At 33.4% G+C, this 25,731-nt stretch overlaps 3 protein-coding genes across 4 annotated transcripts in view; 1 reads left to right on the top strand and 2 right to left on the bottom strand.

Moving 5' to 3' along the window:
- LOC132715820 (troponin C-like) overlaps positions 1-10,468 on the bottom strand; it is a 12,049-nt gene extending 1,581 nt beyond the window's left edge. Inside the window, exons 1-6 of one of the 2 annotated variants that reach the window (XM_060698908.1) lie at positions 10,330-10,468; positions 9,984-10,017; positions 4,923-5,066; positions 3,891-4,052; positions 2,886-2,966; positions 1-452 (exon numbers count right to left, since the gene is read on the bottom strand). The exon at positions 1-452 is cut by the window's left edge and continues 1,581 nt beyond it. In XM_060698908.1, the coding sequence (XP_060554891.1) occupies positions 427-452; positions 2,886-2,966; positions 3,891-4,052; positions 4,923-5,066; positions 9,984-10,017; positions 10,330-10,332 (450 nt within the window). In that variant the 5' untranslated portion in view covers positions 10,333-10,468 and the 3' untranslated portion in view covers positions 1-426. Of the gene's footprint in view, positions 933-2,885; positions 2,967-3,890; positions 4,053-4,922; positions 5,067-9,983; positions 10,018-10,329 lie in introns of both variants that reach the window. The other variant, XM_060698900.1, reaches the window with a different exon arrangement.
- A 3,388-nt stretch (positions 10,469-13,856) lies between these two features.
- Positions 13,857-15,943, top strand: LOC132715814 (uncharacterized). The gene is made up of 3 exons (XM_060698890.1): positions 13,857-14,904; positions 15,363-15,406; positions 15,714-15,943. Exons 1-3 carry the CDS (start codon positions 14,814-14,816, stop codon positions 15,882-15,884), a joined length of 306 nt encoding a protein of 101 aa, XP_060554873.1. The 5' UTR covers positions 13,857-14,813; the 3' UTR covers positions 15,885-15,943.
- Positions 15,944-15,957: 14 nt separating this feature from the next.
- LOC132715805 (uncharacterized) lies at positions 15,958-22,243 on the bottom strand. The gene is made up of 5 exons (XM_060698877.1): positions 22,040-22,243; positions 21,111-21,234; positions 18,489-18,656; positions 17,603-17,777; positions 15,958-16,795 (listed from the first exon to the last, which is right to left on the bottom strand). Exons 1-5 carry the CDS (start codon positions 22,154-22,156, stop codon positions 16,651-16,653), a joined length of 729 nt encoding a protein of 242 aa, XP_060554860.1. The 5' UTR covers positions 22,157-22,243; the 3' UTR covers positions 15,958-16,650.
- Between the last annotated feature and the right edge of the window lie 3,488 nt (positions 22,244-25,731).

The raw sequence follows: 25,731 nt of genomic DNA, 5'->3' as shown, positions 1-25,731 counted from the left end.
ACCGTCCAGTAAAAACTTGGATCACAATACAAATGTACATAAAAAAACCTAACCGTTTTTACATGCAACCTATGGGCAGTAATTTCGCTTACTTGTTTTTATATACTGTTCACCGGTGGCCGTTTTATATAGGTTTTACTGTATATTATAAGCGTGATAGTATATTTTTAATCAAGATACCTGCATAAATAGAGGGTGTGTCATCAGATCAGGGGCGGTAACAATCATTTAAATTTCTTATCATGCAACGGAGGCCAGGGTAAGGGGTAAATATAGTGAATTGGTATTATGTATAAGAATTAATATCATGTACGCCATGGTACGAAAAATGAGGCTCTCGTAAGCGCTCGTTCCCAGCCAAAGTCCGAAATGTCCAACATAAGCGAATTATCAATGGCTTAAATGTTAACTCTTGGAGCATGTAGTCTATCCCATCATCAAAGTATAAAATTCTGTAAACAAAAGAACAGGTTTAGGATATTAGTTTAAATTAAAAATGTTGAACATCCGTGTTAGTATAAGTAATGGTTAGTTTGCGAGCGCATTGTGCGATTTGTTTTTAACGAGGTGCAGCTAGTAAGCGCAGGCAAAATTTCTAGAATCAGTGCATGTTAAGCGAGCCGGAAGTAAAATGTTAGTTGTCAGTTTTTTTAGGGTTATTGGCGAGCCAAATTAACTTCCTGCAACAATAACAACACATATAAAAATATGGCGACCGGAAGTGAATGCAATGAGGTCAAAAGATAAATTCAATGACAAAACACGATCTCAAAATGTCTTTTTTTTAAGATCTGCAGACAACCTTCAGTTCAATTAGTCATGGCTTTAAACACTCGATGATCGTGGAAATGGCATTTATAATTTATTGTAGCTATATTTAACCTGGGTGTCCATCGCGCATGCTCATTCGGAAGACATCAAGCTTTTGAATTCTGCAAGGAAAAATACACATTTAATTCATTCAGTAAGAAGAACTTGACTTTTTCATTCATAAATAGTATTCATTTTAGAGGCATTAAGTAACTAACGAGCTCCCTTTAAGACACGTTTAATTTTTACGTTAATCAATGAATTTGAATGAAAATCACGTGTGCAAGTAAATTAATCAATTTAGAAAATATTATTTTTTCAATCTTATAAATTATTTGATGCATTATTTAAACTGACACGATATGAGTCGGCAAGGCTGATAAGTACGTATTCCAGCCTTTACAGCGGCCATATATACCAAGAAAGGAGAATATATTTTCATTCATGATAACAGTCTTTAAAAGGGTATGAAAATCACACAGGGTGGGTTAACATTTGAATAAATACCCGGAGAGTATATATATAGAATTCAGTAACTATTTTACATGGGAACTATTTCACGGCATCAAAATTTTAGAAACCAGAGCGGTTTCAATAACCATATCCACTCACCTGAAAATTTTCTTATTTATAAAAAAATAACACAATTTATTGTAAGACTTGTTACGTGTAAAGTAAAGTAAAGATAATTGCTCCCTTAATGTGAAACTAATTTAAGATTACTTCACGTTTGTAACGTGAATTTCCATTGGACAACAGTGACGTTTATATTTTCTATATCGTATCAAAACGAAGATAACTGATTAACTGGGTGACTGATACGTCAGTTTTTATTGAACAGTTCTGAATTACCTTGCTTCTAATTCTAAGTTTGATTATGGTGTTTTGTAGCGTAGTTTCTTACAATTACATTGCGTCACTACGCAGAAAAGTTTTGCTATTTTACCGAACTTTGAAATAGTTTTAATTGCCTTAAAAGTTTGAAACAATTTTAAATAGGTCATGTATGTTTTGTTAAGAACCGATGAGGGGCTTTTAAGATAATCTGTTAAATTGCTTTATTATAGGTATCTGTCTGAGACATACAGTAAAGAATTTATCATAAAATGCTCAAAAGAATTAGTTGACCAATTTTATTTTAAAAAGCGCGGAAGCGGAGCTGGCAGGAGGAAAGACGTCGGAAGTAAGTGATCACAAATTCTCACCAAGAGAATATCGTACTCTGGTGAACTAAAGGCAAGGGAAATTCATACTTGTAAATAAACCAAATACAGTACATTGTGTGACAGCGGACGTGGATATGGTGTTTATAAATGATACATATATTTACATAAAAAGTTTTTCAATGCCAAACATTTACAATATTGTTACTTTAGCGTTCTCTAAATGACATTGTTCAACTAAACATGTTTATAATTATGGTGCCTTTACAACATCTTCCGGTTAAATAAAAAGGAACATTTGCTTCCTTTTACTAGACAAATCCCTAATCTGATTTAAAATTATGTTCATTTATATGCATGCTAACTTGTTATTTAATATAATTAACATTCAAAGAGAACAACGAGTTTACTCTACAATATTTCTCGTATACATGTATGTACAGTGCTAACTTCCGGTTAAATATAACTAACTTCCGGTTAAACATATTTTCAAACATATTATCTGTGAACGACAGTAGAGTGTATTCTACGTTGAATTGACATAACAGATACAGAAAGCAAATATAATTAAAAGGTATGACAAAAAAAAAATCGCCATTTGATATCTTAATTATTCTAAACAGTCATAAACAGTCCCTGCAGACCTTTCTCCTCTTAGAAACGGTAAATGTCGGTAAATAAACGGTAAATATCGGTAAATCAGAAACAAGAGAAAGATTAAACATATTTACAACAACATTTTACACTGAGCTATGCAAAGCATTACGAACAACATTCACTACCGTAACAAATTTTCGCAGTAATTCCAAGCCTCTCTTTCAAGAGAACTTCCGGTTCGAAAGGAAGAGAAAGAAAGACAACTCTGCAATATTCCGAATATAATATTTGAGATAAAAAGAAATGTATTCTTACCTTCATAATCTACAGTTCCACTTCCATCTGTGTCAGTTTCTGCTATCATATCATCTATTTCTTCTTCTGTAATATCATCACCTGATAAAACGAAAAGAAAATACAGTTTTATTAAAAAGAATTCTTGCAATGTCAACCAGTTACAACATAGGAGACAATGGAATCTTAGCCAATCAGAAGATGTATAACATACGGTGTACGGCATTAATTTTTGTTAATTTAAACGTGTCTAGTTTTGTTTCGCTGCTTATATATTATGGGAATTAGGAACAAGAGTTTCCCTGTATTACAGAAATATGTTTCAACAATTATTAGTCTCTGGCTACTAATGCATGTTTGTCACTTGATAATATACGTACATGTAACAAGAAGCAAATTACCTAAAATCATCACATGCGCTTATAAAGATCAAAGAATGCCAAAGAAGATCTAATCCTTTCAGTATTTTATTCCAAGATAGTTTTAAACTTCTTTCTCGTATCTCCATATGCATACATAGCAGTTTTGGAATCTTAAATTCTTTATTGTGTGCCATTGATCCATGCACCGTACAGACTCAACCATTTCAATGAGAGAAGATAGTTTAGATCGTGATCACTTTAATGGAATTAGAATAACATGTAGCGGAAATTACAAGTAACATTCTGACTTATTATAACATATTAGTCCGAAATAATCTCAAAGTTGAAGAAGGCCGTTTTAACCTGTTTTTTTTTGTGTTTGTTGTTGTTATTGTTGTTGTTGTTTTGTTTTTGTTTTTTTGTTGTTTTTTTTTTTGGAGGGGGGGGGTACAGTGGTGTAAATACCAAGACACCATATTGTTCCTAACCGATGTATATTCTTATCCTACCAAGGACACACTTTAAATTATGTTATTACCATTTTTGCACTTATTAACCTCGAAAGTTACAGTGTAGCATTTACCATGCCACTTAGAATGAATTACAAAACAAACTCTATTGTAAATAATAACATTAAAAACGTATTCCCACACGCATTACCCACCTAAACTTTTTAAAATCCATCTTAAGTCAGATACAGGAATAACTCCTTTCTTTTGACTGTCCAATACACGGAAAGCTTCTTTTAATTCCTTTTCTTCTTCATCTTCCTTTAATTTACGCTCGAACAAAACTTTGAATTTTTCCCATGTTATCAATCCAGTTGCTGAAAAGAAGAAACAATGCACTGTGTGAAAAAGCATAACATCTAATTTCAGAATTATTTTATTTGTTCTTTTAGCATTCATTGACAAAATGGTACAGTAATTAATAAAGATCTGTGGTATATAGAATAGGGCTGTGCAATATCTTGCTATATACTGTGTTGGATATCGCAGTATTGTATCTCGCAATAATGTATTGAAATTCGTTTTCAGATATCCCAGGTATATTCAAATAAAAGCATAAAACTAGGAGTTATATATAGCTTGTACATATATGGCATTTGAATAAGGTTGTTTAACTCCTTCATTTACAATGCATTTTTTTAACAAAAGAGCGAAATCTTTAATAAAATGGCCTCTCGTGTTCGATCCACGATTCATTAGGATATCATATAATATTCTAATTAAACTATAAACTCTTACTAATAAGTCATTTTTGTAGGTCTTCCCTTTGATTTTGAAGCAATTTAGATAATTCACAATATACCGCAATGTATTGCAATAAGTTTGCAAATATTGCAGTTTATAGCAAAATGTTTTTTCCCTTGCAATACCTAGCCCTAATATGAAGGTTATTAGGTTGAATGGCTTGTTTTGAGTTTTATAGAAACATGCCGTATATTAGTTATTTGAGCCGTGTCACGACAAAACCAACATAATGGGTTTGCGACTTAAACCTTTTAACAAGTAGAGAAACTGATAGCGAACAGCATGGATCCTGATCAGACTGCGCGGATGCGCAGGCTGGTCTGGATCCATGCTGGTCGCAAACCCATTATGTTGGTTTTGTCGTGACACGGCTCATTTTTATTCTACTTTTCAACAATCACTACTTACTAATTTTTCACTTTGAAATAAAAAAAACTATTTACCATCTTCGTCCATTTCATCAGCCCAGTCTTTCAGTTTTTCATCATCAATATGTAAAGCCATTGCCTTAAATAACTGGTCGAGATCTTTAGTAGCTACCTCCTCGCTGCCCTTTTTAACATACAGATGGAATGTTGACTTCGCATCTACAAAAATAAAGCAATAAAAAAGTTGGTGTTGTTCGTTCGTTCGTTCGTTTTTCATAAAAAAATGCTCACAATACAAAAATTTCATCGATGAAAACTAGTTTTTACTAGATTTATCCGAAATTATGAAAACAGATGTGTTTTTTATATAAACGCTTATAAAAACAATGGATAATAAAGTTTCTGGATCTAGTACTATTGACCGATAGTTCCTTCTTAAATATAGGTGTATTACCATTTGTCCTTTATTTAACTGAATTAGTTTAACAAAATATACTTATAACAAAATATTTGTGTTGTGTTTTCAACTACATGTGTAATCCTTGTATTCATATGTTTTTAGTGATAAGTGTTTCTAATGTATGAATTGTAACTGACATTTAAAGGTTTTAAACGTGGGTGTTCTTATTATTGCAGGTAATATGTTCACTGTTGCAGCGTTTGTGTTGTATTCCACATAAGTATTATATACAGCTTATGTGAAAAAGTATGCTACATTTTAAAGGCTCATTAAGCCTCCGAAAGGCTTCCTTTTTTATTTCTCAAAAAGTGTTATCCTTGGCCATCTTTTTGCTCTTTGGCAATTGGTATAATTACAGTGATTTAGTATTTTGTATGTTGAAACCTTTACGACAATTGACTGCAAGTTCAGTACTACTTTCTCCAGTTGTTTAACATCTAACATTATCTAAATCTATCAATAAGATATTATTTTACACATGTTTGACCTTTCTAAAGAATTAAGATAAAGATTTTTGAGGCTTGATGTGTCTTTAATGAGTTTCGGGCAGCACAGAGAGCGTCAAGAATGAAACACATTCTCACTCGGCAGAAACTGAATAAATTTAGATATTAATCCGCTGACGGCAAGCTTGGTGTGTTGCTTAACGATCACCATTTGTGGCGGGTGGTTAACGCGTCCGACTAGAAATCTACGTATTGCTGGCTGCAGGGTTTCAAAGCCAGTCAGGGGGCAGGTCATTGTTTCCGTGAGCAAGAAATTTTACACTCATTGCTAAGTACTGGTTAGTTCCAGGAACGGATTCGTGGGTGTTTCAATAAGCTTATAGCTTCCAAGATTCTCGAACTAAAATAAATTTGTATAAAAGTAAAACTTATTAGTAAAACTTATTAGTAACGCTGTCTTGTGAGTTTAAAAATGGCCATATAACTTAACCATCTTGGGCTTCTTAAGAACAGTTACAGTGATTGAGTATTTTTGTAATGAAGCCAAAATACTTTGTTTACATTTTGCTATTTATATATAACAAGTTCTTTAATATTCAATGTTATTTCATTCAGGTAATAGACATCTCATTTCTTCTAAATCCTTCATTACACCCTTATTAAAACACGTAGTTGCCCCATTTTACTGAAAGAAAAAATTATTTATTTCTGAGGCTGAATGTGCCTTTAAAATTAGAAAATTGTACAATGTGTATGATTAAAAGCAGGATATTTCTTTCTTATCACACGCATTGCTTGAAATAATACGCGTAACGCACACACTACGGATTCACCGAAATCAAACCCGGTGCTATTATCTCTACATTTGAGCCGTGTCACGACAAAACCAACGTTATGCGTTTGCGACCAGCATGGGTCCAGACCAGCCTGCGCATCCGCGCAGTCTGATCAGGATCCATGCTGTTCGCTATCAGTTCCTCTACTTGTAACAGGGTTTGTAAGCGAACAGCATGGATCCTGATCAGACTGCGCGGATGCGCAGGCTGGTCTGGATCCATGCTGGTCGCTAACGCATTACGTTGGTTTTGTCGTGACGCGGCTCATTTATTTTTATAACATTATTTTTTCTATTTCCTCAATTTTTTTATTACAGATAGGACAGGCTGTTTGGTACACATGGTTCTAAAGTTATAAACAGAGGGAAATATTTATCATCATATTTTAAGATATTAGGAGAAAAAATTTTGAAATTCTAGAGATTTTATCACATCATCACCAGGTGTGTTATAACTGATTAGTTGGTGTTCCATAAATAACAGAAGTTACTATTTTTGATATAGACGTCTAAGCCAGACTACAAATGAGCCGCGTCACGACAAAACCAACATAGTGGGTTTGCGACCAGCATGGATCCAGACCAGCCTGCGCATCCACGCAGTCTGATCAGGATCCATGCTGTTTGCTATCAGTTTCTCTACTTGCTATAGGGTTTGTAAGCGAACAGCATGGATCCTGATCAGACTGCGCGGATGCTGTGTTGGTTTTGTCGTGACGCGGCTCAAATCGCTCGAAACATCCACACTTTTATCGAAAATATAGCCCTAAACAACCAGATATTTGATTGGTTTTGTACATGTATTTTGATATTTATGCCCGCTGTTATAAATCGGGTGCTTTTTTAAGCCTCATTATGCTTCAATAATGAATATTTGGTTTCCTCCTTTAAGGCACATCATTTCCCATGAAACGAATCAAGTTTTACTTAGAATGGGCTAACATGAGTTTTATACTTTAAAATATGGTCTAAAAGCATGTGGAATACATGTACTTTTTACCTGAAGAGAGAAGCACTGACAGTAAAATTATTTGTCATAAACGTGGCAAACTGTAGCAAAGTAGTAATTTGTCTTCCATACAACAAACCCACACAACTAAATTACTATAAATGTACTAATAGCAAAAAGCAACAAAAGCAAAAGATAGTACAGGTTATTAGCCAATGAGAAACCCTTTTGGAAACTTTAAGAGGACATCAAACATAAACAGAGAAATAAAAATAAAAGCATTTCTGGAGCAGAATTGCCATTCAGAAAGGGCAAACGTGAATTTTATAATGTTTAAATGAGCCGCGTCACGACAAAACCAACATAATAGGTTTGCGACCAGCATGGATCCAGACCAGCCTGCGCTTCCGCGCAGTCTGATCAGGATCCATGCTGTTCGCTTACAAACCCTATAACAAGTAGAGAAACTGATAGCGAACAGCATGGATCCTGATCAGACTGCCCGGATGCGCAGGCTGGTCTGGATCCATGCTGGTCGGAAACACATTATGTTGGTTTAGTCGTGACGCAGCTCAAATTAAGATTGTGAGCTCTTTAGATATTTATCCGCTGAAGAAAGTAGCGCTGAATGTAAAATTATTTTTCATAAAAGTAGCACAAGGTCAACAAAGTAGTTATTTGAATTCTATGTCAAATACTTAATAATTGTAATAATTGCCAAAAAGCAGCAGATGTAAAAGATGGTCGAGGCTTTTAGCCAATGAATAACTTTCTGAAATTAAATCAGAACAGTAAAAATAAAAAGCTTTTGATGAATAAAAACAAAAGCATTTATGAAGCATAATGGGTCTTTAATCAAAGTTTTTCCCTTACCCTTCTTGAAAAGCTTCTTTATACTTGATATACAGGATATTATATAGCATTTCAAAAATCTGAATAGTTAAAAAATATGATTAATTAATTAATTGACTGTTTGTTAATTGTGATTATTGTATTGATAAGATACAAGACCATTTTTGTTTCTCCACAAAAATCACTCAACTTGTCCGCAAATTTAAAAAAAAAAAGAAGAAGAAAAAACGATAATTATTAAATTTTGTTAATTTTATCATTTCTTTGTGTAACCACTTATTTATTTATTTTACATACTTTTCATTGTCTATTTATATGCTAGATTTACAGAATTTATCTTTCTTAAAATAAATTTCGTCTAAACTGATTCTATTAACCACGTTCAGTTTATAGCACATCTCTGCCATTTCTAACATCTTCAAACAATATTTCCAGATAGTAAACACGGTGCTTAATCTAAAGCAATTACCTACAAAAATCATAATATATTATAGTAGATGTTGCCATGACAACGCACGAGAGATCGCGCGTGCCAGGTACATAATGTTTTCTGCTATTATCTTGTTAGACTACTTTATACAACACTCTTTCTGGAAATATTATAAACCTCATATCTTGCCTTATATCTTACTGAATCAACAAAAGCAAGATTTCGCAGAACTGTTTAGTAAAGATATTGAAAAATTACAAAAACTTCATTTTCAGCAGGTGGTCGCCATATTTGGAATGCCGAATTCTTCGGCACATCCTACAATATCTACAATGAGGTTCGAAATGGGTTTAAACGAGTTTTACCTTAGAATTTCAAATAAATCTGTCCGGAATATTGGAGAATGATATTTATTGGATCGTTCAATGTAGACATAAGAAAATATAAGTAAGCGTTTTGACCGAACGTACGTGCATATGGTACACAAACAGCTGCAAGTAAACAAACAATATCCGTCTTCTATAATTAACAACAGATATGCACCAGAGATGTCAAGTTGAGATCGAACAGATGTTCGTAATCTTTTGCAACGTTTACACGTTTATTACACACACTTTCCCGTGTAATTACTTACGAATGCTCAGGTAGACATAGCCTAAATATAACTCTATTATTTGCTGAAAACGTAGCAAAAAACGTTTCTTTCACCCACATATATATGTATTGTTTACCTTAAATTGTAGAAGTACAGAAATTGTATAATACGATAACATAGTTCTTGATATATCCTGCGCTATTTTACTTTACAGAAAAATAAATTTTATAACATGTTATTCCTTGACAAATCAAAAAAGTATTATAAATCGCGAGATAAAGTTATATATCTCCGGATTTCTGCAATCATCTCTAGACTGAAAGTTCGCCAAAAATGCATTATAACAACTTTGATGAAAATGTATTTAAAGTAGGGAGTGAGTCATTAAGTAAGGACGGGATTTTGAGAATGAATCAGATTAGTATAAAAAGGAAGGAGAGATGTTCCAGAAAATTCTTCAGTAAAAAAGAGTGTACTGCTCTAGTGACGATGCAGATTTCAAGTACATGTATATAAATGATATCTTAATTTTTCAACAAAAAATTGAATAAAACAAAAAGAATTCTTACCTGTAAATTGCTTATCTGTAACTTTAAAATCCGTCTGCAAAACAGAAGTTCGCCTATTAGACATTGTTAAAGTTCAATATATGCAACAACGCTTGAACGAAACTCATATAATTTCTACCTTAAACACTTCTATCAGTAATCAGTAACTTTATCAGAAATTCACACAAAAAACTATTAACGAGAAAACCATTTCCTTCTATTATGAAATGCCAACATTTTTAATGTATTAAACAGGTACACGCCAATGGATTAAGTCAATGTAGAGAATTCGGCCATACGTCAATCACACTTTGCCTAGAATAAGCCAATAAATGCTATTCGGATTGAACTACATTATAAAACTTACCATTTTTTCTAGTTTAGTTAAATTTCCACTTTCCTCTTAGTACCCCGTAATTTCTTTCACCCGGAATTTCAATACTGCGCACGCGCGAACTATTCTGAGACAAGCGTTTGAGTGCCAAGATTGCAGAAAAAAAGTTCGGTAATACAAATGATTACCTAGCGGATGAACCGAGAAGTTGTTTTATCTGATGATGATGCTATAGATAAGTCATGGATCTACTTTCAATGGTCATTTTAATTGGCATATTAATACGGAATATGTGTCAGATCTCCGTGAACAGAATTTATCTTATCATATTTTTTTTTGTTGCTGTTGTTATTTTCTTTATAAAGAAACAAACAAAAAATTACATACAACGACAAAAAAAATTATAAATTATCTGTTTCAATATTTTTCGCGTGGTGCTGTTATAACACTGTTTAATTCGTTTCTGATTCGTTTAACTATTCCATGCCATTTTTAATGCTATGCACTGGATATACATATGTATGCACTTTCGGTTTTCAATCATTTTTTTTACTGATAAACTGCTTGAAAGTGCGGGTTATTTAGATATGTTTATTTAGGTAACGACAGTTCAATATCATCTACTGGTATCGATACCCTTCGGGATTGGTTTCAAAATACAATGTATACATGTATGCAAAGCTAAATGTTACAGTATAAAATTTGGGAAAATAAATTCCAGAAATCATATTTCCTGAGGACGTCTCATAAATATCTTCAGATTCTTTTTTATCTTTCATTAATCAACATGCATCCATGTTCTAAATACAGAACAGCGAGATACGCATCTGGTCGGATATTTGGATTATAATATATATTAATCTAAAAGCTGATAAGCCCGAAATAGAAAAAAATCCAGATAGCCAATTAATGAGATAATCATACACAGCTGTTTATCTAGTAAACAAATCATGCAAATTATCGATTATTGTCCGAACTATGAATAAGCCAGTTTCCCAAATATTTATATATGTATACATGTAAAAGATACATGTCATGTATTCTTAAAGGGACTCCACTGAGGTTTTTTGACATGATGGGACTGAAAATATTTTTTGAGATAAAAGTACCATTTGATTTAGGTTTAGAACACTAATCTTTGTGCAAAATTTTAGATCATTTGCGCACTTCGTCTTTCCAGAATAATTATTTAAATTGTAAAACATGACCCAAAATGAAAGCGTTTAAACGCTTTTCACTCAAAATGGGCTAAGAAAAGCATAAAAATACGATTTTTAATTTATTTTAAAAATTATTTCTTAACTATCTTTGCATATAGTTTTGTTTAAAGTGCCTCAGCTCATTTATGTAGGAAATTAAAATGTTATGTTTTAAGGCTTTTTAACCTCAGTGGAGTCCCTTTAAGGGAGATAACCGATAACGAAATATCCTGACTTCTGCCATTGTCAAGTTGAGCTGAATTGGCTATATATTTCAAAAAATTGACTGTTAAAATGGTGACTGACCAACATTTGATTACTGGAAAACGTTTCGGATACAATATAAAACTGCCTAAAATATAAAAAAAAACTAAACGTTACGGATAAATTCGTATGGATATTTACTGAAATATCCTTGAGAAATACAAGTAATTTACTGTTCATGCAAGTAAATTATAAAATTGAAAGGAATTTTGGCAAGTATTCACCTATTCACTTTGATGGGTATACTGTCACTTTAGTCAATTGTTAATACAGTTTTTTACTATATGTTAGGAAGAAAGTCAAACAGTTATTACCAAATTATTGATTAATAAATGTTTAAAAATCTGGAAACAAAATGATCCCTCGGAAGCATTAATCACAACAAAATCACATGGAAATTGCAGACTCGGTTTGACTGAGTCTGTACATGAGGGATAATGAATAATTACAACATCCCTCACGCCCCTAGCACCGACTTGAGCGGTACTCACTTAAAGTCACACGAGTATAGATTTTTTTCCTTATATTGATGTATTTCAAAAGCAGCTAATGTACTTATAAATGTTTTAAACGATAAAAATACTGTAAACATTAATTGACAGAACTATAATTCGCTGAAAATTAAACTCAGACTTGTGAAACCAAATGACATGGCATGACAGGACAGGACATGATAGGATAGGATAGGATAGGATATGAAAGGATAAGATAGGTCAGGAAAGGATAGGATAGGACACCATAGGATAGGACATGACAGCAAAGGATAGGATAGGAAAGGAACGGACAGGATAGGATATGATAGGATAGGATCGGAAAGTATAGGATATGATATGATAGGAAAGGGTAGGATAGGATAGGATAGGATAGGATAGGATAGGATAGGATAGGACAGGACAGGACAGGACAGGACAGGACAGGACAGGACATGATAGGATAGGATGATATATCAAGACTTAATAAACTACATGCGTTCCAAATTGTTAGATCAAATCATTTTTATAGGTAAACAATAATGTTACACAATTGTTTTATTAAAAGTTGTCTCTCTTGCTTCACACCTACAATGTAAAGTACTCACATTCATTTTCAAATAAATACACATGTAGTACGTGCAATGGCTCAGTTTATTTGTATAAGGTGAATAATTATTTTATTTTAAATAAACTTGGTCTGAATCAAATTGTGTTATGGTATATTTGTTAAAATATTTGTAAATGAATATTGTATAAATGATATTTAATATCTTAAAGGAGCGTTTGTCAAAAAGAAATTTAAAGGGCAAAAATCTTTATAGAATAGTTGTTACTGTTTTATGATGTTTGAAAAAAAACATGTGTTTGTGTTTCCATATATTGTTTAGAAGCCCTTAAATAAAATTAAGATATGTCATTTGTTTTCTACGATGGTACCTTCATGTGTTACCTTCTTCAAATAAAGATATTATTATTTTTATTATTATTATTATTATTATTATTATTATTATTATTATTATTATTATTTGCTATGCTATATACTCTGATATGCTATGCTATAATTTTAGTTTTAATTTTTTGCTATAGCTATTATTCATCCGAAGTATTCATGATACCCCATTCACATTATATGTTTTAACAAGGTCATCAACTTAATAAGGAAAAAATAAATTATATAGCAGAGCCTGTAGTACAACCAAGTCAAGGGAAATTGTAAAAGTTCTCTTCGTTGATAGATAGTAAGGGAATGGTGGCTTAGTGATTGTGCTGTCTGCTATCTACCCGGAGAGCGTTTGTTCGAGTCTCTACTCGGAACTTCATGGCACACCAGCAGTACCCGATTGCTTCAGGAAGCATTCCCGGAAGTGTTTATATAACTTGCAAGAACTTGTTTCACAATCGATTTTAAATAAATATGTTTAAACTAAACTGAATTTTACTTGCAAACAGTCAAGTTTAATAAAAATGCATGGATTTTCAAAATCGTCACCGGAAAAAATAGTATTGCATTATAATTAATGAATGAGGTAATACAATTACTTTTTAGATGATAAGTGTTTTATTTTAAAGGGATTCCGCTGAGATTTCTATATAGACATGCTGGGACTGGAAATAATTTTTCGAGATTAATGTTCCATTTGATGTAAGACTAGTGCGAAATTCAGATTATTTCTTCACTCCGTTTTTCCAGAATAATCGTTCTAATTATTAAAAAAAGACGCCAAACTGAAAAACCGTTGCAACGCTTTTCACTCAAATCGGACTATGAATAGCACGTTTTCAATTTATTTTGTAGTATCTTTCTCAATCATCTTCTGCACATCTTTCTATTTTAGCTTATCTATGTACGTAAGAAATTCTTTCTATTTTAGCTAATCTATGTAAGAAATTCCAATTTGATGTTTCTGTGCTTTTGGACCTCAGTGGAGTTCCTTTAATGGAATGATCGATCTTGATCTAACTGCATGTTTAACAAATACAAACTGCTATTCTAAACTAAAGTGGAATTATGAAGCGAAATTAATTTTTCTAGAACATTTCATTCATATAGATCTACGTATATCTAGAAATGATCAAATCAATAATAATTTTGAATTATTGAAACGCAATCCATATGATTCACGTTGATTCAATCAACAATGAGGTTACACTGTGATTCAGTCAACAATGAGCTGTGTAAAATCAATCAAAATTAGAACCATTAAAGAATGGATATGTACAAACTTGAATCATACGAGATTGAAAATCACATTGTTTTTCGATATTGTATTGAATTTTAAAAAAGATCTTTGTTTGCTAAAATCCCATCAGCGTTAGGTGTTAAACAAACATAATTCCTCGCGACAGGCACGACAAGAGCGGTGGTTTCCGCCGTTTTCATTTCATCTCTTAGAATCTTGGTTTTAGCCATATCCGGAAGTGCGAATACGCGAAAGGATCTGTTAATGTTCGGGAAGGTTAATAGTTGGTTGTTAGCTTTGAAAAAAAATGAGTTGAGATAAATTTCATTATGGATAAAGTATAACTTAAAGAGCTGGACAGTAAACTTTTTTTTTATTTTGAATAACATGCAGTTTACATCATGACGCCGTTTTCATATTGTATGGTAACAGAGTTCCAGCAAAGATTCAGGGTGCCATTACTTCATGTTTTAATTGTCTTCTTGTTGAAAGGTAAGATCAAAATGTCGTCTGTTTGTTTTCTTTTTCATTAATTTGTTATTTATCATTAACTACGTGTTATATATCTGGGAAGGGCTTAATCTAATGTTGCTAGAACGTGTTTTTTTTCCTTTTACCGATTTGTTTACCTCGATGTTAATTTGCATAACAATTTTTGTAGACTGGTTTTAATGTTTTCAAGCTTTAAAAGACATTTATTAACTTCAATTTGAAACGCACATATAGATGCCGCCAGCAGTCATTTTCATCACTGTGGAGATGCCTGGTGACCCTCTCAAATGAATGCTGGCGGCATCCATTTTTGCGTATTAAATTGAAGTTCATGACTCTCATTTATAGCCACCAGTCTACCAAAACTGTTATGCGCATGCTCCGCTTCAAAATACGACTTTACTTAAACGAAATATTATATTTAGTATTATATTATGGCAAACACTTTATCATTTAAGGGTATGTGAACGCAGCTACCACTGATTCCACATTAAACAGCGAGGTAAGATATACATACATGATTGTGTTGTTTATTATAATAATTCTATACCTTTTCTAATCATCGATTACAGTATATTAAAATGGACATCATCTTTTAAATTCGTTAAATATCGATTCATGAAATATAATAATAAATGGCTTTTCCGTTTTCGAAATCTGCACAGCTCGTATTTTAACCATGTAACCCGTGGGCGGATCCATGTCGAGGTGGTCACAAATGAGTAACGGATATTCCAGACGGATGGGGGTATACATTTGGCATTTTAAATACTATTGAACTAATATTTCAGTGTTCTTCTTTTATATAGGATGACGACGATAGTGGTGCTCCAATGTCCATGATAATCGGACTGTCGGTCGGCTTCGGCTCCGTTTGTGTTGTTGTTTTTTGTTGTTGTCTCATTTTCAAATGTTGTGGATGTAAAGAAGAAAACAGAAAAACATCTGCCGTTCGAAGAAAAATGGCATGGGACAATTAAAAATCACATTGTCTTTAATTAAAAAATCTCATACAAATATTGCAAGGAAGTACAATTAATGCTGATCACTGGATAAAGGAAATTATTTATTATTCATATTGTTTAAAAAAAAATATATACAATAAAACACATTCGTATGAAATGGGACTATGACATTGTAAAATATGCAGAAGAAGAAAGGTTCAAAAGACGCCATGAATGGTGTTTAAGTTGTACGGAAAGATTCATGTTCAGTGTGTATATACATTTTTAAAGATTTATTTTTGTGAAAATATTACAAAATAACGTTTTATATAGCTTATAGAAAGTAAGCGGGCCTGTGATAACAGAACGCACTTTAGGATCGGGACGTTCCAGATTTGTTTCATATTTTGGACATTACTATTTTTACTGAGAAAATTAATTTCTGCGCATCAGGGATAAATCGGTACCTGGGAAGGCAGGTCTCAGGTAACAAGTTGTCGAGTATGAAATGGGGAACCTGAATCTAGTGATCTCCAAGGGGAAATACTTTTTATTAAATTATTAGATTTATTAGAACATGCAAAAGGGGAAATACGTTTAGTAAGATTACCAACGGTTAATCTGTGATGTCATGGACATGCAAATGACGATAACAAGTGCTACACTGTATTTCATACTAAAATTGTGTTAATAAAACTTAAAAATTCTACAGAAGAAAAGGTACACTTTCACATGAACTGTGTAAATTTAAAACTCTTTATGCCCAAGCATTTATTTGTCAGGTATTAAGAATTATGTCAATTTATTTTCCTGCGCAACAGCAGTAATTCGGCCCGCAGTTTCCTCCGCAGTGATTGTATTTATACATTTTGAGTCCCACCGTAGATTTAGCGTCTCTACTCAATGTGTTACCTGAATAAACATGTAACGCGTTGAAACAAGTCTTTCTGTAAAATAAAATGAAATCAAAATCATAAAACAGTCCAAATTCAACTTGCAAATATTCCTATAGTTATTGCATAGACCCATGAACAATTAGCAAAACCTGTTTCCGGTTTTGCTTCTGGTTTAGCACCATAATTTTATATGTTTTTGAATAATGCATATGAAGACAATGTACTCAGACAAAATATTTAAATCAATATTGTAACACATATTTTGTAGGAAAAACATTTAGCTCACATAGTTTTTTTGCAGCACGCTATGGCGGCTGATTTGGTACACTTTGCATGTTGCGTTGTCGATACTATATATCGTTATAGCCTTTCGACTTATCTTGTCGCTAGCAAAACGCGCCAACCCACTGTCGTCTTGTCGTCCTATCGCTAGCGAAGCACGCCAACCGGCGCGTTGTCGATGTCGCCAAATTTTTGATTTGAGCTGAGCAACAATGTGACATAGCAACAACACGCTGCCAACAATGCGCCGTTTGGTGTGCTTTGTTAGCGACAGGACGACAAAACGACTGTACGACAATGCGCCGTTTGCGCTTTGTCCTACTGTCGCTAGCGACAACACGACGCACAAAAGTGTTCTAAATCAGCCACCATAGTATGTACGCTGATAAACCCTCTTTCTATAGTATTACTCTATGAAGTCCATGAATGACACACAAGTTTCCTCCCAGTTATAAAGAATATGCCATATTTGAATCATCTCCAATTTTTACTGAAGTGTGGCGACTGTTGACAAGACTTTATTATAAATAAGAAAGACAAAAATGCATTATTTAATCGGATATGACAAAGTGTTACCCTAGATTTTTGCATACAGTTTCACAGTCAGACGCTACATAAGAACATTGCCTTCTTATTGCGGACACGTAGTTACTTCCCTCCAAAATAGCTGTACACGTGGACTGAGCCAACATATCTGCGTAGTCGTGTACAACAGCAAAGTTATCATTATTTCCAGAAGTTTTTACACAGCCTGAAACATTTGCATATTTAGTATTAAATTTTATCCGCTGATGCCAGAGGTTGTCTTTTTAAGAGCATATAAGGAAAACCTATAATTTTTTGGCTTCTGAATGTACAGTAAGTAAACAATTGTCGGCAAAAAATATTTTTTTTAATTCGCCTGCCTTTTTAAATTATTACATGCGTATTTCCTTTTGTTCGGTTTATTAGATTTGTTAGTTTTCTGTGGTTTAGTTTTACGGAGAAACAGCACAATACGGCGACGACGAAACAGAAAGTATGATTGTGGCTAACCTCGTGTGTTACAAACTTAAAGCAACATCAGGGGACAAAACCACCTCACGGGATGCCTATATTCAAGTAAATCGGACCCATTTAGTCGCCTCTTACGATCACGCAGGTTAATAAACGACTGAATTCTAATGCTTCAACCTGTAAAGACAAGTCTAGAGGTATATAGAAGAACGCATTCTAGGTCCCCTTGCCATCAAATTTTAGTCTGAAAATTTAAATTAGTTTTAAAAAAAAACTTTATATTGTTTGGCTTAAACGCGATTAATACCCTTGACTAATAAATTGGCTTCTAAGATTGACTTAGACAGCTAGCAACCTTACACGAAATAATATAATTTCCTTGTAACAATTCAAACACAATATTGCTTTTTTTCTCAGATGGTACCTGTGTAACTGGTATGAACAAAACTTTAAATTGTATACCCACCACTAAACTGTACTGCATTACATGGTCTACTTTCCTGCTCAGACTTTTTACTTCCTTTAATAGTTGCCTCCCTTGATCTCGTTTGTATTCGTCCGCCATTGTTCCCCGAGCAGGATGTGAAACAGTCACCCCACACAGTCCAATCACTCCATTGAGACGTTTGTGTATCTACGTGTACAAATTAATTAGCAGCGTATGTGTATTGCATGTATATGTGACAAAATTGTTTTGCCCCCGTTTTCCGCATTTTCGCTTGCAAACATTGAGTGTATTATAAACATGATGTAGACTCCATGCATTTATTATATGTTAATAAATAAGTGATTTGACATTGGCCCTGTTATTTGTCCGAGGGCAGTCGTATTGGCCGAATGCCGAGGGCCAATACAATTGTACCGAGGACAAATAACCGGGCCAATATCAAATCGCTTATTTACTGACAATTTTAATAAATAACTACATGTACTTATAATATTTCACATTTAATCCTCGGATATTTCATCTGATTTTAATTCTAACATATTTTTAACAATCGGTTAAACACTACTAAATCATGTCGTGAATGTTTAGAAACTGAGAATATTTTGTTTCATTTATGCAACCTGTCGGCGTCTACACATAGACCGAATTAAAACAAAATGGCTGCCATTTCCTAGTTTCTTACAGAAATCTATATCATTTTTTGGCCAACGCTGAATAGATTTTGTTTTCGGTCGGAGACCGTATGTTTTCGGTTGAACTTCCTGGAAAAACTTAATATATATATAAAAATTCCATAGGTCATTTTCAAATTACAATCTGAAATCTAGGAAACTATTTGGCCATTGTAAAATTAGTAAAACAAGAAAAGCATTGATGCAAAGCATCAAAGGGCGTCCATGCAAGAAATGCAGCAAGTGAAGATGAACTAGTAGACATCTTATGACCAGATATTCGTATAAACTTTTCAGTGATTAATTGGTTTTTACCAGAATTGTATAATATTTATGAATGGGCGGACGAAAGACATTGTTCATCATGAAATTTGGTAGGCATGCTAGAGATTAGAATTTTTTTTCCACAGGAACTTGAAATTCTATAAATATTAACGATAATATCCAAAATATACAGGTCTATTATATTCAAAGTGCAAATTAGTTGTTTGAATATGTTTATTTTTTCATATTTCATTTCCTGCAAAATTCTCCAGTTCGTTATTTATAACTATAGCGCTACACGAATGACCGTTTCGTTAAACTAAAACTACTTCTTTAAATAGATTTTCGGACTTTCACAATGTTAAGGTCATCATTCTATTTATAGGTACAGCAATACACAATAACCCACTGTGTGTACTACAAAATGATAAATAAAAAAACACTGAAGAGCGCGATTAATTGATGGATATGATGATTTCATTTATATATGTTTGCATTGCGAAATTCTCCAGTTCGCTATTCATTGTTCGCGACATTTCATTTTTTATAATCAAACACATTCATACCAATCGGAATGATCGGCTATTATGACCGACGAAAAGGCCCGAAAAGTTGCTGCCACCCTTTCATAAAATCTTATTTCATTCCATAAGGGGCATCGCGCTTCGGCGCGGACGCCAATAATATACAAAGGATTTTTCTTATATGGTATACGTGTTAAATTTTTAGTTGACTAAAGGAGTTCTGGAAACCAACTACCGGTATCTGCATTTGTAAGTTCTTTTACTATAAAGTTAAATTTCAGATACTTAAGTTTTATTTAAACATACTACAGTATATTCTCCTACACATTATAAGTTCTATATTAACATGCACCTAATGAGTTACAAATGTTGTCAAAATTTAAAGAAAATATTTAAAATACTTCGAATGTGCAAAAATATGCATATGATTTTAATTTTTCAAAAATTTAAACGTAAAATTGTATCACAGACTGAATATCATAATCCTTATGATTCTATTTCTATAAGATACGATATGAAAATAAATCAGTTGTTTTAGTTTGGCCGAGTATCTTTTTTTAAGACATTTCGTGTTTTTTTTTTTCATGAATTGGTAATAAAATATATACTTCATGCACAATTAGTACATGTAGTTACAAATGAATATATGAAAGAATATTCAAATGCAATTAAAGATCTTTATTTTAAAAAAAAAAAGTTTGCGGACTTTGTTGTCATAACATTTTAGACCCAACCCCAGGAAAAAAAACTGTTTAAGTTCAGTTTTACCCACGCAATATGAAGATATTATTTATTTGGTTGGGTTTTTCCGTCACATGAACACTCCTATGGTCAAAGGCGACTTTCCAGCTTTACTGGTGGAAGAAAAAATCAGGTGACCCTCTTTGTATTATTTCAGACACGAATCACCTACGTTTCATAAGCTAGCTGGATAGCTTTTCACATGAAAGAATTAAAGAATTCAAAGTCCCTGGCAGGATTCGAATCCACTGCGATGAGAGAAAAGAGGTTTCAAGATAACGACATGAACCACCCGGCCACGGACGGTTTAATTAGATAACATGCAAAAATAATTCAATGCAATATATTACAAATGTAATACAATATATGTAAATGTGACACATTATTCCAAAGAAAACATTGATTTAAACAGAGGTTATAAGGACGTATAAATGTCTAACCTGTCACAGGCTGTTGAAGGCGTTCAATTATGTTTTGTTGTGAAGTAAGTTGGCCCTGTTGACTTGCGATTGTTTCAAGTAAGCTGGTTTGTTTTGCTTCTAAATCAGCCATTTTCTGTAAAACCTTAAAAAGTAATCATCAACAATAATGTAGTGCAGTGTTATACGGTATAATCATCATCACTTTAAAAGAACAAACAAACAAAGAACAGTGTCCAAAAAGAAGAGTTCAACTGTAAGTTAATTGAGCACTATTCCAAAGTTTAATAGTATTCAGCCTTAAAGTGGTCCTTAACTGTTTTCCTTTGTTTTCTTTGTTTTGTTGTTGTGATGTCTTTTAAACTAACAAGTTAACATGTTGCAGTTAAAACAATAGAGGAGGCGAACGAGAATGATGTTCGACATTTTGTTTTTTTGGTCAAAACACAAAAAAATAATTGCAAATGCAATGTATTTTTTTGAAAAAGCCTGCATTACATGTATTATTGAAAAAATGACCCATTTACTGTGCAGCAGGCAATATGCCATACCAAGGACTTTAACATACATATATAATACTGTTGCTGACAAGCACCACCCATGCACTTAACCATTGAACTGTGAATTGGGCGATTTCAGGACGGTGCAAGTCACTTCGTTTCGACTGATCAAATCCTTTCTACGGTAATTCGAACTGTACCTCTGCTCTAGCATATACAGAAGTTTTAGCAGTTCCTTGCGAAAGTGAAGGCATCTAGTACTAGTAAAATGCTTCACAATCAGCTCACAAACAATGTGGTGGTTGGTGAACTCATAGCGGCTTATTGCCGTGATCCAAAACCCAGTAACGCTGCTGGCCAATTCAAACTATGCAAATGGTTGTTAGACCTATCATTTACTTATAAACAGAAATTATAAAAATACATGTGTACTAACAATTTTATACATACCTGAAAGTCGTGTTCGAATCTTGGGGCGCATGCAGATCCACACAAAGGTTCCTCGGCGCTTACTCTCGATATGAACATTAAACTTACGAAAAGTTGAAAATGTGATACTGTTCTCATCCTGCTTTACCTTAAATCGTCTGTTTCAGAGTGTAGTTAATAGAGAAATAAATAAACAACTATTAATGTAAGTTGTTTTTATTTCTCTACAGTTCGAAGGTCAAATACCATCTAAACATTTTAATACGCACGCTGATGTCAATGAAAGTTAACCAATAGCGTGCAACCAGGAATAAAAATAGACATCTAAAACTGAACGACGAAAAAGTTTCAATGCCTGTGCTTATCATCGTTATAGCCGATGTTTAAAAATAATTACAGTAACAAAAATTCTAACAAAGGTCATATATAACCACCAAAACACACCATAACCGGCGGGAACATCCTAACAATTCATAATCAAGTCATACCATCAGTTGATATATAAGACCATGGGAATAAGTTAACTAGGGAATAAGCAACACTCTTCTTTCTTCCACTCGGTACGTGCACGTCGTGACGGCAGATGATTGAAGATCCATTGTAACGTGTAATACGGGGTAACATTTAAGACGGCACGACTTAGTTTGTATCAAGTAAGCTGCCGATGATCTGACTAAAGCAGAGGAGAGTTGTCTTACAAAGTACGGATGGACCACGAGGAAAGTGTGATAGGGTGCGTGAGACAGTGAATGACAGCTTGGAATAGTCATATCTTTGGTTAATACTATGTGGAAATTGCATGGAGTTAAATACTATAAATTATCATCACTTTGTACTTCAAAATTAACCCTTTAAAGTAATGACTGTGGACATGTTCGAGCTAGGTCCGTACTTGACAGCGAAAGCTGCTTTTTGTGCCTAAACGGGCGGATGGGCCCTTGTTAAGCTTAGAATACATTCATACATACACAATCCTAACCATACACATGATTTGTATATAAAAGAATTGGACCAGTTAAAAGATAATTGAAACATTCGCAAGTGTTAACTATGCCATTTCCTCTCGATATGTCCTACATGTATTAAGTATGGCAGTTAATTGTAGGTTTTATGTCGGAGGCTTTATTAGTTTAAGTGCACCATCTTAAGTAATGTAGATTGATATAAGATGTTGTGTCTAATGATCACTACTTACTACTTGGCATATCTCATTAATGTTTGGTCATTCACTTTGACACGCACAGTACAGTATGTCGCGCTTCTTCTGAGTTTGACAAGTTTTGCTTGTTTTGTGATCTGGCTAAAGTTCAGATATTATTATGCATAGCGGTTATTAGACGCCACGTGCACGCGGCGTCTAGTAGATATGCATTTGTCAATATAGCAATGGGGAAAATTTTAGACTTGATTTTGTGTATTTTTTGTTTTAACAAAAACACACTGTTTTCAAATTTTCTAATAAAATTAGCTTTTCTGATGTACATGTCACACAGCTTTAAGGGATTAGAATAAACGTTTAAATGAAGTGGTAGTGCCATATGTTTGAATATCATATTCTTTTTATCATTTTCTTATGTTATCTACCTAATAAATAACGTGCCAATGAGCCAGTCTACGGTCGATCGTTCTAAAACGACAACGAGCACATACCAAGAATATGGAGAAAAACTGATTTGTGCTTCGGATAATCAACTGTAATAGAGAACGATTTTCAATACTGATTTACTGTTCATATCATTTTGTAGCATCAACATTTAACTTGTATGTGAGCTGATTTATATGGCCGAGTGGTTAAGGTCGTTGACTTCAAACCACTTGCCCTTCACCGCCCCGACAGGGACTTTGGATTCTTTCATGTGAGGAAGCTATCCAGCTAGCTTACGGAACGTCGGTGGTTCTCCTCAGGTGCCCGTTCGTGCCTGAAATAATGCACGGAAGGGCACCTGAGGTATTCCTCTACCAGTAAAGCTGGAACGTCGCGATATGACCTATACAAATTTTTTATATACATGTACTCGCTATTTTTAGTATTTATTTCTATTATTAGCACCAGCTAGTTAGCCTATCGATGTAGTGATATTTATTTACCAAAACACACGGACTATTGCACTTTCAGCCAAAACTACGGAACTTAAATTATTCTTTGAAAATGGCTATTCAATGACCATATGAAAGTGATCAGTAATTTTGAAGATTGTTTACTATATCACCTATGGTTCTCTTCAGCACATATGAAGCTCGACTGGAATTTTGACGTATACTGCATAAAAGGAAAGTCAGGAGGGTAGAATCACATTTTGATTTTCTTTAAAACAAAAAGTATTGAATTTTATATAGATGTTTTAAAGCTGCACGCCTCTAGATGAGCCAAAATATTTCAAGAAATTAAGAATTGAGAAAAATCTACTATAATTTTATGAAGGGTAAATACATTCCTGATCCAAGTTATACTTAACATGTTGTGTGCGGTTTAAGACTGATTTTGCTGTATTTTATCACCATATTTCTACTGCGTTACTTACGCAGTAAGAGCTGTTTTTGCATATGTTGTCAACATTTTGGTAATTTTCTTGGATTGTAAGTGCCGATTGCAATACGTAAATTTATGCTTTATCTGTTCACCTCACAATATTTTACTATAACATTCATTTCCAAAACGTTCATGAAAATTAACATGAATCTGTAGGCGTGCTGCTTTAAATGTTGAAAACTTACCTTGACATATATCGAGTTATATAGCGCACATCTGGATCAGCGGAAATTCACCTTTATTATTACCCTGCTCAATTTTTGAGATCCGTATGGGGTTCCACACGCCGTGATATGGGGCCATGTCGTATTTTCGTTCAGCTAGACGCCATGCGAAAATACGAGGATACGAATTTGCGTCCCGCGGAACGGAAATACGTCAAAGTGGTAACTTTAATTGTTACTTTGTCGAATTATCGTTTTGCAACGTACGACAAAATGTTGTGTCGTGTCTGGCGCCTTAGAGAGCGAAAATACGACATTGCACAAATCAGCCACCATAGATTTATAAGAAGAAATGGACAAACTATGTTATATTTTGTATGTAGCATGCTACTTCTGTGTAATACATGATGTCAACATTCTTGTGTTTGAAATAAAAAAAAATTAATTAAAAAAAATCATTGACCATTTTTACTTACAAGATGTCTTAAAATCTACATTTACTGCAAAGTACAAAATTGTACATGTAGATATAGTGCTATAGCTTTCCAAGGGAGGAAATTCAATTATTTTTCAGTACGATTTATAATTGTTATTCTTTCTAGATTTACAAATCAAGAATAAAGAAATGAAGATGTACAAGGAAAGCATTTTGCGTTTGTTAAGAATCTATCTCTTGATTAGTAAGACGACAAAAGTCCTTTTTGTGAAGAGAAAACTTCTCGTTAATATCATTGAAGTTTGAATTGTTCTAAATATAAAATTTGAAGTCGGAATAAAGTTGTTTTTAGCCTTTAAACATGCCACTGGACAGCTAGTATCGCATCTTTCTGTGCGCTGAGAGTTGTTACTCAAGCATTTATAATATACAATGTATCTATTTAAACAGTAAGCTATCTTGTATCTAATTAAAAATATAAATAATGACATATAGATTAAACGTAATGTTTTATTACGGGTAAGTAACTTAGCAAAAATCATTTTATTTTTACAGTAGCAGATCAATAAATTCTCATTTGTTG

The sequence above is a fragment of the Ruditapes philippinarum genome, unplaced genomic scaffold (genome assembly GCF_026571515.1).
Source record: "Ruditapes philippinarum isolate M1 unplaced genomic scaffold, ASM2657151v2 ctg1806_1_1_1_1, whole genome shotgun sequence".
NCBI lineage: Eukaryota > Metazoa > Mollusca > Bivalvia > Venerida > Veneridae > Ruditapes > Ruditapes philippinarum.
Note: the sequence above shows the minus strand (reverse complement) of the source record. Positions and strands in the feature narration are given on the sequence as shown.